This window comes from Chiloscyllium punctatum, chromosome 11, assembly GCF_047496795.1.
Source record: "Chiloscyllium punctatum isolate Juve2018m chromosome 11, sChiPun1.3, whole genome shotgun sequence".
Lineage (NCBI taxonomy): Eukaryota > Metazoa > Chordata > Chondrichthyes > Orectolobiformes > Hemiscylliidae > Chiloscyllium > Chiloscyllium punctatum.
The window spans coordinates 51,884,149-51,897,432 of record NC_092749.1 but is presented as its reverse complement, the minus strand read 5'-3'; the positions used below and the strand labels follow the sequence as shown (position 1 = coordinate 51,897,432).

The following is a 13,284-nucleotide window of genomic DNA, read 5'->3' as shown; positions in this document are numbered from 1 at the left end:
CAACATTATACACTTTTCACTGCACTCATTGAGTGCATGTGACAGTAAGGGCTACTCAACTCAAAAGAGTCAATCATGTTTGCATAGGTCTCAACTCACATGTAGGCCAGACCAAGAAAGGACACCAGATTTCCTTCTCTGAAGGGCATTAATGAAGCATTTAGCTTTTTAAACAATGATTACATGGTCACTGTTTATAGAGCTTTTATCTCCAAATTTTTATTGAATTAAAATTTCACTATCTGCCATGATGGGATTCAAACCCATACAATCAAACAAAGTAGGAACAGAAGTAGGCATTTACCCTCTCAACCCTGCTCTTCCATTCAATAAGATCATGGATGATCAGTTTGTGTTTTGCATTTCCAGATCCACATCTATCCTGACAACTTTTGATTCCACTACTTAACAAGAATATATCTATGCAGTTCTTAAAAATATTCAGTGATTCCGCCTCTGCTGCCTTCAAAGGCAGAGAATCCCAAACTCATACATCTACAAGAATGACCTCTAACTCAAAATAGTGTCGTCTAGCTCTGGATCTATCCACACCTACCTCACCAAGATCTTTCGGAAATTTACAGTCTTCAATCAAGTCAACCCTCACTATTCTAAACTGCAGTAGAAATAAGACCAGCAAGCCTAACGTTCCAAGAGCATTAGAAGGGCGATATGGATTACTTGGCCAGTGACATTAACACTGAGTCAGCACCTTTTTTTTTATACTCTTACTATTTCACCAGAACATCCCTTCTATTTCAGATAGCCTGAACAGTAACTGTCCGTGGACAGTAGTGTAATATAATTAGATGTGATTATGCTTATAGTGATGATGTAAATTGTCATAATACTGAGATCAGAAGAGCAGGGAAGAGTGAAGCATGTAATAGAGCAGCACTGAAGCACGGTACTAGAGAGCTATATTCAGTGATATGTATATCTACATGTAAATAAAGATTTTACGGTTCTCAAAAGAATAAGGAAGCCTCTTCTCTAGGATGAGGGCAAACTACTGATGCTTGAAATGAAAAACAGTAGCAGGCTAGTAAAGCAGAGCAGCATTTAAGAATGCAAGTGTGGTCACTCAATGCTTCAAAGAAATGAAAGCGTAGAGAATTCATGAAGGGACAAATGCCGCAATTCATGGTAATGTGCCAATATGGAGGAAGAGAAGGATCTGCCAACCATGCAAACACTTTCACCTTGACAAAAAAATACTACAGATACTGACAATCTGAAATAAAAATACTGAAGGCACAGGAGGAGTTGAGTGAATATGGCAACACCTGTTGAGAGAGACAGAGACTCTGAATCTACCATGACTCTTCTTCAGAATTTTTATACAGATAGAATCACCAAATCCCTACAGTGTGCAAACAGGGCATTCAGCCCAACAAATCCACACCGACTTGTCTAGATTTGTTTCCAGGAAAATGGCAGTGCCAGAACTGATATATGATTGAAGCTGCTTGTTTATGTCCACCAACAAAACAAAATCTCAATACATCTTCAAAAGAAATTGAAGAACAAAGCCACATTGAATAGGACAATTGATGGCAGAAATCTCTCGGAATTGCTTTAGAAATGTAAAAGTATCTGCAGGTTTTAGATGAAGTTTTCATCAACATTTATAGTGGACAACATCCCACATTCCACCTGAAGTCCTAGTCCTGAAGTCACAAATGTGGGAGGTAGATTGTTTAATAAATATGCTTCCACAGGAAGTGAATCTGAGATTTGATTCTTGGTATAGGCCAAGTGTAAACACGGCAGTATAAATGTATAGAGTGACTGAGTGAGGGAGTAAGAAAATTAACCCAAATTTCCCTTCGATATTTACTGAAAGGAAACTAGAAACAAGAAAACATATATGTGACATAGGTATAGGTATGCAAACATAGGTATGCTGAGTGAATGCCTCTACTACAGCAGACTGCCACCATATACAGTAGAGGTACACACAGGAAAAATGCACACTAGGGAAGAAATCAGAGCATCCAGAAGATGAAGTGAATTTTACAAGCTATCCAAACCCATAAATTTGGAAAGTCCGCTGCTCATTCACCCAAGTCTGAATTGAGGCTCCAATTGGCTCAGTTAGTGGCCACTTAAGGGCCTTTTTCTGACACAATCCAGAATTAACACGTGACATGAAAGGTTGGTGTCCAAAGTACAGCCAGCTAGGTTAACCCTGCAAGGTGATGATCAGTGCAAGGGGTGGGGGTTACCTCCTTCCTGGGTCCCTTGTGTCAATCTGAGACCCTTTCTCCAACAGGTTTTCCTTGCCCACCACCGTCCTCCCCTCCCATCAACAAGACCCTCGCTGGTATCTGCTCATCTGCCCACATCACAACCTGGGATTTTCCTTGAGTAGGGGCAACCATGTTTCTTCCTCCTTTCAGGCATCTTACCATTCTAAGTCACGGTAACTGAGACATGTAGCAGAGAGCTGCTGACCTCTGACTGGTAACTAGGACGTCCTTCTGGAGACCATTGGAAGTCCGCCCGCAATTAATCCAGCCCATGTAGTCCATAATGTTGTGTTATTGGTCATTTATTCAATGCTGGTCTTGTACCAATAGATGGAGTATATAATAACAAACACTAGTCTTTGGAACAGTGTGTTAGTTCTAGCTCTTACAAAGCAATTTGTTTCACTGAGAGATCGTCACCTGAACTGGTTTTCAAGGTGATGGTCCTGAGTTAAAAGAAGTCCTGTGACTACATTCACAGATATCAAAGTCACATTTGCCTTGCTGTGTGACTAAAGTTCAGAGTATACACAAGAGCAACAGTTTCCCAGAGCAGCATAAACAGAAAGGCAAAAACTCTGCCATTGTACACTTACCTTGCACAGCTAAACCAGCTAGCCGAATGCCTTGCTCTAACGTACAAGGAAGCCGTCCATCAAGCACATCTTTCTTTACTTGCAGGTAATACTGATACCTAAAATAATGAATAGAGAACATTTTCATAAAGTAGTATCGACCCATTTTATTGCATAAATTAAATACCATCTCCTAAATACAAAATTAGAAACGCGACAATTTGCAATTTTACTTTGGACAGCTCTTGGTTGTGGAGACCAATAGATTTGTAATGAAAACCAGCAATGAATAAAGCAAGAAAAGTGTGTGCATTTAAGACTCTCCCTGTGGTTCAGTCTTCAATGCAAAGAAATGAGCAATCAAGGTACTTTTAAACTCAGTTATTTTGGGAAACTGACCTCAACATGTGTTTCAACACAAGTGGCATTTATTGGAGGAAGAAAGACAATCACATGAACCTCCTGCTTGTGAACTTTATATGTGCAGGAACATGTAAACTTTATAGAGAGAAATGGACAAGGGGATATTTAGCTCAATGTTAATTTCAACCTCATTTCCCAACACATACAATTAAATGGTATTCCAAGCATGAACAATGCCTGAAGAGCTGTACATCCTTGCTTACTATGACCTGTCTGTCTTGTGAACAAAGTTTTTCACTGTACTTCGATACATATGACAACAAGTAAATAAATCAATCAACTTTGTCAAGGTAGCAGACCATTGCTAGCCTGAGCACAAGTCACCAGCTTCAAAAGAATTTCACAACAATTAGGAGGAACATCAAAGGGGGAAAAAAATGCTGTTTTTCACGTTAATATAAATGTTTATTACCTGAGGATATTGGATAAACAAATGGACTCCGGTTGTCAATAAATATTTACCACCAAACAAGTTTTAAAACAATATTGGAAGAAAGATATTTTCTCCACAAAGCTACACTAATATTTGAAATAAGTCCAATGTTCAGATCTAATTTTTAAACAGTGAGACCATTTACACGGAGATACAGTCGGTTCTGCCATAATGTGTGTTTCTTCAATGCGAATTGGCTTTAAACATGATTGAAGAATTTAGACCGTTATTTGTAGAATATGAACTTTCTTTACCTGTATTGGCTATAATGTATTTCCGGCCCCATTAGTTTAAATGGTATGGCTATTGCACGATTTTCTTGTAACGCATGGAATTATCGCGTTATATCAGAACTGACTGTACAGTTATGTTGATGGTTGCTTGCCAAGACCAAACAAAGAGCCACCTTATGCTGTAACATATTGTTGCTAAACACTATTGTTCCTGTACAAATGTGCTTTCACTGATTGTTATCACTAAGAATTACTTTACATACCATCGTGTGGCACTAACACATTCATTTTTTTAAAAATACAGAACAATTACAAGACAAATACTATCAAGTTGCAGGATTGTCAGTCCATGTGTTAGATATGCAGAAATAAAACAAAGAACTGTGGTCCCTGGAAATCTGAAACAAAAACAAAGTGCTGGAGACACTCAACTGGTCTGGCACCATATGTAGAAAGAACAACCACAGTTAATGTTTCGGGTCCAGTGACCCTTTGTCAGAATGCAGCACTGCCTTCCATTTACTGAAATCCAAGACTTAAGCCAGCACAATTTCTCTCAGTTAATGAAAATACATTATTCTTCCATTATTTATACTCAAAACTGCACTATATTTTCTATTAGTATCTTTAGAAATTATTGAAAAATAGGTGAAATCCTTTCATTTTAACAAATATATGGCTGGAAATTTCATGCAATATATGATACCAGCTAACCTCTGCTAAAAGCTAAAAGCGGCACCGTGTCTTCATCCAATTGAAAGCCATAGTGGAAGCGGTAGGATTTAAGGTGGGTGTGTGCATCTGAGGGGAAATAGAGTAAGATGAAGGGTTAAGGGAAGTTTGCTGATTTTGCTTCTAGCAGGGTATTTTAGTTGGTCTTCAGAGGGTCAGTATAGATATGATGGGCCAAATTGCTTCTATTTGCACTGTAGGGATTCTATGAATCTAAAGGATGCCAAATTCAGGATGCATTCAAACAGAATTTCATCTTTGTGACTGTTTACTGCATCAAAAGGAGAAGGCATTTAAAAGGACACAATTTTTTAGATTTTTAGATTACATTACAGTGTGGAAACAGGCCCTTCGGCCCAACAAGTCCACACCGCCCCGCCGAAGCGCAACCCACCCATACCCCTACATGTACCCCTTACCTAACACTACGGGCAATTTAGCATGGCCAATTCACCTGACCTGCACATCTTTGGACTGTGGGAGGAAACCGGAGCACCCGGAGGAAACCCACGCAGACACGGGGAAAACGTGCAAACTCCACACAGTCAGTCGCCTGAGGCTGGAATCAAACCTGGGTCCCTGCTGCTGTGAGGCTGTAGTGCTAACCACTGAGCCACCATGCCACCCCTAATTATAATGCAAATCCAGTGATTTTAAGATTGATTCCCTACAGTGTGGAAACAGGCCCTTCGGCACAACCAGTCCACACCGACCCCCCGAAGAGTAGCCCACCCAGACCCATTTCCCTCTGACTAATGCACCTAACACTAAGGGCGGTTTAGCATGGCCAATTCACCTGGCCCTCACTTCCAATTCACCTAGCCCTCACTTCTTTGGATTGTGGGAGGAAACCCACGCAGACATGGGGAGAATATGCAAACTCCACACAGGTAGTCAGCCAAGGCTGGAATTGAACCTGGGACCCTGTTGCTGTGAGGCAGCAATGCTAACCACTGAGCCACCGTGCCACCCTGCTAAGGAACCCTGCAGAATTAAAATGTGCAATATGAAGATGGAGGATTTGGTTATTTCAGTTGGCAGGATGGCTGGTTTGCAATACTGAATGATCCCAACAGCACAGTTCAGTCTCTGCACCAGCTGAGGTCACCTTGAAGGCCCAAATTCTCAACCTTTCCTGAGGCCTGGTGGCCCTCATATTTAACCAGTCGTCTTTGGTCCTCTGTGAGCATAGCAATTTTCACTTCTGTCAGCTCATTTTGATGTCGACTCAAGATTGTGAATTTCTGCCGTGGGTCTTTACGTACTTAACTGGCCAATTATTAATCCATGCTATTCAGCATGTGAGGCAGGATGTCCCACAAGGTAGTGGGACCTGGAAGAGACTTCGGTGACCAAAAGCCAAATAGTGGTGATGTTGGAATTCCAAGATAAAAAGAAAAGCTGCTGGAAATGCTCAGCAGGTCAGCATCTGGGTCAGTGGAAATATTTCAGGTCAAGACAATCTCCCAGATTTGAAAAATATCATGATTATTTATATTAACTAATGACTGTTAATTAAAATTTCATAAAATCACATTATTTTTTGGTTTTCAACCTCTTTTTTGTTGTTTAACATCTTATATGCTTCTATAAAATCTCCTAAATCACATTTGCTCTGCTATTAAACAAAAATTCTATGTCTCAGACAATAGGAGTTACAATTATGATTCTCAGGGCTACTTCCAATGAACGAATATCTGTATGAACAGTTTAACTAGAGTGTTATTTGATTTGTCCATAATTTCTTTTGATAAATATATCCATTCTTTGGCCTGTACTCATTTCTTTGTTAATTTCTGTTCTGTAGCATTGTATATGTTGAGGGTAAAATCTATTAAAACTCCTGAATCATTTGAGTTTAATTACACCGTTCTTAGATACTAACACCATCCAATTTTTCTACTTAAGTAATATTATTTTAGTGCTTATTTCAACTGATTCACTTAAACAACAATATTCCCTGAACACAGAAATGAATTGAGAACCAGAACTTATGATCAAGGTTGACACCAACCCTCAAAAATCCAACAACGTCTCTGGCATGGATCTCAACTTTTCTATCATTAAGTTCATTTCATGAACAGTGTTTCGGGAGGTTGGATGGGTAGTTAGAGGGTGAGGGCTCAGGATCAGGAAGTAGAAGTGCACTGATTATCCTTCACCCATTAATCATTTTAGAAGTAGCAACATAGTCCCATACATATGTCCCAGTCCTAACACGGAAACAGACATATCATCTACTTCAAAGTAAAGTTTTTTTAAAAATCAATAGTTTTTTTTGTCACAGTGAAGATATTTGATTTTACACATCATCGTGTAAAATCAGTTTTTTCAGGGCCAGAGAGGCTGTTGAAAAATAATTATGACTTATAATGCTGTTAAAATTCCAGTATGTTTCAATAAACGTTAACCTTTTCCTTTGCATTTTGGTGACAAACAGCATGTGTGAAGTTCATTTCAAAATAAGTGATTTCTAAGATCTCCATCTGGAAGGTTGTCAAAATGTCTTCCCGGTTGGAAAACAAAGAACGAATGACAACAACTTCTGGATTTCCAAATTTTATTGAACAACTGCATACGCCAGGAGTTGTTGTCAGTTTCAGAGTAATAGTGGCAAACATAGAAAATTTCACCACCATTAAAATGTCTGAGCCTATAGCCATTTGACACCGATTAGAACACATTAACAAGTATCCCTTAAACACAAAGTTAAAAAAACTCATAAAAGTAATAAGTGGCCGTTATAACATACTGAATGTGAAGTATTTAAAATGTACACAAGACAGCCCAAACAAAGCGCTGGGTGTTTGAACTGCTAATCAGAATCTTGGGTTAAGGATGATGTCCTTGGTTAGTGTTTACATACATGATTGACAAGGTTCTGATAACATGCCTGAACAAAGCTGTAATTACATGGATCTCATCGTCCTCCTCCTCATAAGGCAAACAGAGGTGGGGGATGGGAGTTGCGGAATGTATCCATAGCTGGGAGGCTTCTTCGCTCTTACACTGTGGGACAACATGCGTTCCAGCTTTCATTAGTCTGCTGATACCAACTCTTTAACTTTACAGCTTTAATATCACTTCAAACTGCTGACTGGGCATAAATAAACCTTCAAAAGGAGGGAATTATTGAAGTCACTTTGTATAAGTTTTTCCTTTAATCAAAATTCATTTCACTTTACATTTAACTTCAGGTTTTGAAAAGTAAAATTATTGTGCAATATGCGAGAGGAGGGGAAAAAAGAAGTTGCAGCCTCGGTTACACTTCCAAATCTCCAAGTGACTGGACAACTGCAAGAAGAAGAAATATTGACCTGAAGTATGGGGGCAGGTTAGCTTCCAATAGCAAGCATCATGCATGTTAACACACACCATAACGTGGACGAAAACTGGTTGGTGATCCTGTTCTTGTCAATAATAGGTCAGCTGGAGAGAAGTCCCCGTACATTTTTAAAAATTCATTCATGGGTTGTGGGCATCTCTGCATTTATAGCATCATGGATTGCCCAGAGAGGAGTTGAAAGTCAACCACTTTGCTGTGGGTCTAGTGTCAAATGTAGGCCAGACTAGGTAAGGATGGCAGATTGCCTTTCCCAAAGGACATTAGTGCATCAGATGTCTTTAAACAGCAATGGACAATGATTTCATGGTCACCATTATAGAGTCTTAATTCCAGATTCTTATCGAATTTGACTTTCATCATCTGCCATGGCAGTACTTGAATCCGACTCCCCTGAACATGTCCTGGATCACTCTGGATTAATATCTAGTGATAATGGCACTAGGCCATCACCTCCTCTGGAAAAAGGACAAAGGCAGCAGGGCACCACCTCAAACTGCAAACACATTTAATCAAGAAAGCTAACAGGCATACTTCATCACAATGTTCATTCTAGCTGAAGCAGCATTTAACCTTTTCGAATTCATTCGTGAGGTTCGGACATCTTTGGCTTGGTAAACATTTAATGCGCATTGCTAATTGCCCTGGAAAAGATAGGGTGGGTTGTCGGAACTGCCGAAGTCATTGCAGTGTAGCTACATCTGCAGTATCATTAGGAAGAGAGTTCCAGGATTATGATCCAGTGACTGGAATATAGTTGCAAGTCAGGACGACTTATGGATAGAAACTTGCAGGTGGTGGCATTCCTATGCATCTCCTGCTCTTGTCTTTCTTGCAAAATGCTGGCAAAGGAGCCTGGGTGAGTTATGGGCAGTACATCTTATAGATGGTACTCACGATTGCCACTGTGCATCAGTGCTGAAGGGTGTGAATGTTCAAGTTTTTGAATGGGGTGCCAGTCAAATGGACTGCTTTGTTCAGGATGATATTGAGCTTCTTGAATGTTGTTGGAGCTGCACCAATTCGGGCAAATGGAGAGTATTTGATCAAATTCCTGGCTTGTGCCTTGTGGATTGTGTTGATGGACATGCACTGGTGAGACAGGAGGCAAGTCGGTTGCTACAGTATTCTTAGTCTACACTGTATTTATATGGCAAGTTCAGTTTCTGGTCAACGATATTCCCCAAGAAAATGATAATGTCTGGTAAGGGATTCAATGATGGCAATACACTGATCATCAAAAGGAGATGACTAAATTCTCTCGTGAACTGATCAGTGTCTGCCATTGTATGGTGCAAATGTTACTTGCCACTTATTAGTCCAAGCCTGGATGTTTGCTGGTACTTGCTGCTACAGACAAAAACATCTTCAATATGTGAAAACATGTGAATTGTGTTGAATACTGAACAGAGAACATAATTGCTTCTGACTTTAGGATGGTGGGAAAGTCATTGATGAAGCAGCTGAAATGGATGAATCCAGGATATTACCCTGAGGAACTCCTGCAGTTATATCTAGGAAGGAGATGACTGATCTCCAACAACATAACGATTTTCCTTTGCCAGATATGGAGAGCTTTCTCCCCAGTCCCCACTTATTTTGATTTGATTTGAATTATCATTGTGACATGTACAATGATACAATGAAACGTTTTGCTTTGCATTCTATCCAGACAAATCAAACCTTTCATAAAGTACATCAGGGTAATAGAACAGAATGCAAAATACAGTGTTACAGCGACAGTGAGGTGCAGAGAAAGATCAACTCTAATGCATGAGAGTCTGATAACAATGGGGAAGAAGCTATTCTTGAATCTGTTGTTACATGTTTTCAAACTTTTGTATGTTCTGCCAGATGGAAGAGGGTGGAAGAGATTACAACCGGGGTGGAAGGGGTGTTTGATTTTGTTGGCTACTAACTCCAGTTTCTTGATAGTCTATTTAGTTAAGTGCTGCTATGATGTCAAATGCAAGTCGCTGTTACTTCTGGAGTTTAACTCTTTCATCCATGTTTGGACGCAAACTGTAAAGAGGCCAGCAGTTGTATGGCCACAGCAAATACAATATCAAGAAGCAGATTATTGCTGGAGGACTGCCATTTCATGGCACCGTCAACAACCTTTTCTGTCATGTTGGTGATGATTGAGAAGGGCAGGGCAATAACTAACTGGATTGGATAAGTCCTGCTTTTTCTATATGGGGCATGCCTGGTCAATTTTCAACATTCAGAATCAAAAAGTATGGCGCTGGAAAAGCACAGCCGGTCAGGCAACATTTGAGGAGCAGAGAGGTGACATTTCAAATACAAGCTCTTCATCAGGAATACATTCAAAACGTTGACTCTCCTACTCATCGGATGCTGCCTGACCAGCTGTGCTTTTCCAGCACCACACTGTTTGAATCTGATCTCCAGCATATGCAGTCCTCACTTTCTCCTTCCAATTTTCACCAGTCAGTACTTGCCAGTGTTGTAGCTGTATTGGAACAAGTTGGCCAGGAACAGTAGTTCTGGAGTACAAGCCTTCAGTATTCTTGCTGGAATGTTGTCTGAAGCCTTTGCAGTACCTAGTATCAGATATTTCTTGATGTCATGTGAATTAACTTGGCTGTAGACTAGCATCTCTGATGCTGGGACATTTAGAAGGAGGTCAGATTGGATCATAATCCTGGCATTTCCTTCTGAATATGGATGCAAATATTTCTGTCTTATCTTTTACATTGGATATGCTGGGCTTCGCTCTTCACTAAGGATGGGGATATTTATGGAAGTTGCTCCCCCTGTTGATTGTTTAATTATCTACCACCATTCACAATCAAGTGTGCAGAACTGCGTTTGGTTGTGGGATTGCCGATCCTTGCCCAATGCATGTTGCTTGTGCTGTTTAGTGTATGAGTTATCCTACGTCGTAGTTACACAAGTCGGACACTCCATTTCTAGGCCGGGTGAAGCTCCTGCACTTTTGTTTGAACACGGTTGATCTCCTAGCTTGGTGGCAATGGCTCCAGACTGTCGTTGAATGCAATTCTGTTGCTAATGGTCCACAGTGCCTCATGCATGTCCAGTTTTGAGTTACTAGATTTGTTCTGAATCTATCTGACTGAGCACAGTGACATTGTCTCACAACATGATGGAGGGGATCCTCAATGTGAAGATGAGGATTCCTTTCCTTTCATTTCATTTCGTGGTCACTCCTACCAACATTGTCATTAACAGAGACATCTATGACAACAGTTTTGTGAGCATGTTTAAAGTAGTTTCTCATTATTTTTGGTTTCCTCACCACTGCTATAAACCCAGTCTACAAGCTATGTCTACAAGCCTTGGCCAATTTGGTCAGTAGTAAAACTATCAAACGTACTCTTGGTGATGTATATTAAAGTCTCCAGTCAGAATATGTTCTGCATCTTTGCCATCCTCACTGATTCTTCCAAATCTTATTCAGCAAGGAGTACTGATGCAACAGCTGAGGAGGAGGTGGGGTGCAAGTTGGTGGTTTCCTTGCCCATGTTTGAACTGACATCATAAGGCTTCCTGAGAAAGCCCACCACATTGGCCACAATTTCTATAAATTTGTAGCTCCCCACTAATGAATTCTGTATCCTATTTTCTCTGCCTTAATTGTGAGTTGACCAGTGCTCTTATGAAGGTATGCAGCTGCAAATCCATATTCATTGCACAAACTGAAAACTTGCTCCTTAGGTCTATTTATTAACAACTGGGAAAACACAGTTTCCCAGTTCTGTCAATACCACTTTGTGCCAGGACCTTGCTACATGTGAGTTTCTTTAAACTTTTGCTTTACCTCCTTACATGTTTGCCGAAAGCTTCTCTTGGTCACGAACATAACATTATACTTTGCTCAGGCAAAAATGCAACTTGCATGACTTTACTGGTACAAATTCAAGAATTTGTTTGCACAGATGTACACTCATATTTTAGGTGTAACACTGTACGTAACACAGCTTGATAGTGTTTTTAACATCATCATATTCACTGATGTTTTGTGACTGAAACCTTTTCTATTTTTAACCAAAGTGTAATGAATTTTGACTTATCTGAACTTTTTCTGGTCACCTTCATCCCTGCACTTTCAAAGAACTAAAGAACTGGTATGGTCTTTCTAAATGAAATGATACATAATAATGAAAACGGGGAAAGCGAAGCAGCAGAGACAGAATGAGATGTCAAGGAAGACAACAGCAGTCCATCACTGTTACCTCTATTGCTGACACTGAGGTTGCGCTTACTTTAATACAGAATTTAATGTCTTGTAGGCAAATATGCTTTGCAGGAAATTTAGCCTCAGGTTTCCTTTGGCATAAGTCTCAGCATTAAATTTAACCAAGGAAATTCTAGACGAAGAGATATACGAGGCCTCCTTTTACTGTAATATGCTTTTTATAAAAGGTGCAGCTAAGGTACCTCAAATAGGGTTACCTAGCAGTGTCTGAGAACCTGACATTTTTATAGTATTCTATTCACCAATTTTTAATTAAATAAAATTTAAAAGAAATAACAAACATGAACAATCCAGTTAAGTATTGCATTGGTGTGGTTTCAGACTGGTTCCAGGTTTGCCACTCTCCACACTCCAAGTCAGAGTTAACCCCACCCTACCACAGGGTGACTCAAATTGACCTTGGCCCAAATTACCCAAATATAGATGATGTATATCCAAATCCGCCACTGTCTCATTTACAAGCATGCTGGATTTGTAGGACTTTGCCTGTATTCATATTTTTTAAAGGACTGGAACTATCCCAGCCTAATTCAATGGGAGTGGCATGATTGAAGTTTTCCCAAACTTGAGTAATGTTAGCCTTTCTGAAGATTTGAAATTATAATGGATTCTCATTTCAGCTTTTAGTTAAGCTAATAATAGCAATCTATTACTATGATTACTCTTGCCTAATTATTCAACAAACTTGCTTCTATACCCAATTGTGTAAGAATGTAATTGGGCTCAATTTTACTCCTTTCAAACAACTAGTGGCAAACGGGGCACTCATTCAACCTGTTTTCCTCTCAAGTTTGTAACTTGCTGGACAGAACAGGCAGGAGTGATAATACTGGGCAAAAGTGAGGACGACAGATGCTGGAGATTAGAGTCAAGAGTGTGGTGCTGGAAAAGCACAGCAGGTCAGGTAGCATCTGAGGAGCAGGAGAATTGATGTTTCGGGCAAAAGCCCTTCATCAGGAATGAGGATGTGAGCCAAAGGGGTGGTGAGATAAATGGGAGGGGGGTGGGGCTGGGGGGAAGGTAGCTGACAGTGCGATAGGTAGTGGTAATACT

General features: G+C 40.0%; 1 protein-coding gene across 7 annotated transcripts in view; it reads right to left on the bottom strand.

The window, feature by feature from the left end:
* The window catches only part of LOC140482978 (tyrosine-protein phosphatase non-receptor type 14-like), a 259,454-nt gene that overhangs the window by 93,491 nt on the left and 152,679 nt on the right, over positions 1-13,284 (bottom strand). For all 7 annotated transcript variants that reach the window (XM_072580789.1, XM_072580788.1, XM_072580790.1 and 4 more), the window contains one exon: positions 2,849-2,946. In XM_072580789.1, the coding sequence (XP_072436890.1) occupies positions 2,849-2,946 (98 nt within the window). The remainder of the gene's footprint in view (positions 1-2,848; positions 2,947-13,284) is intronic.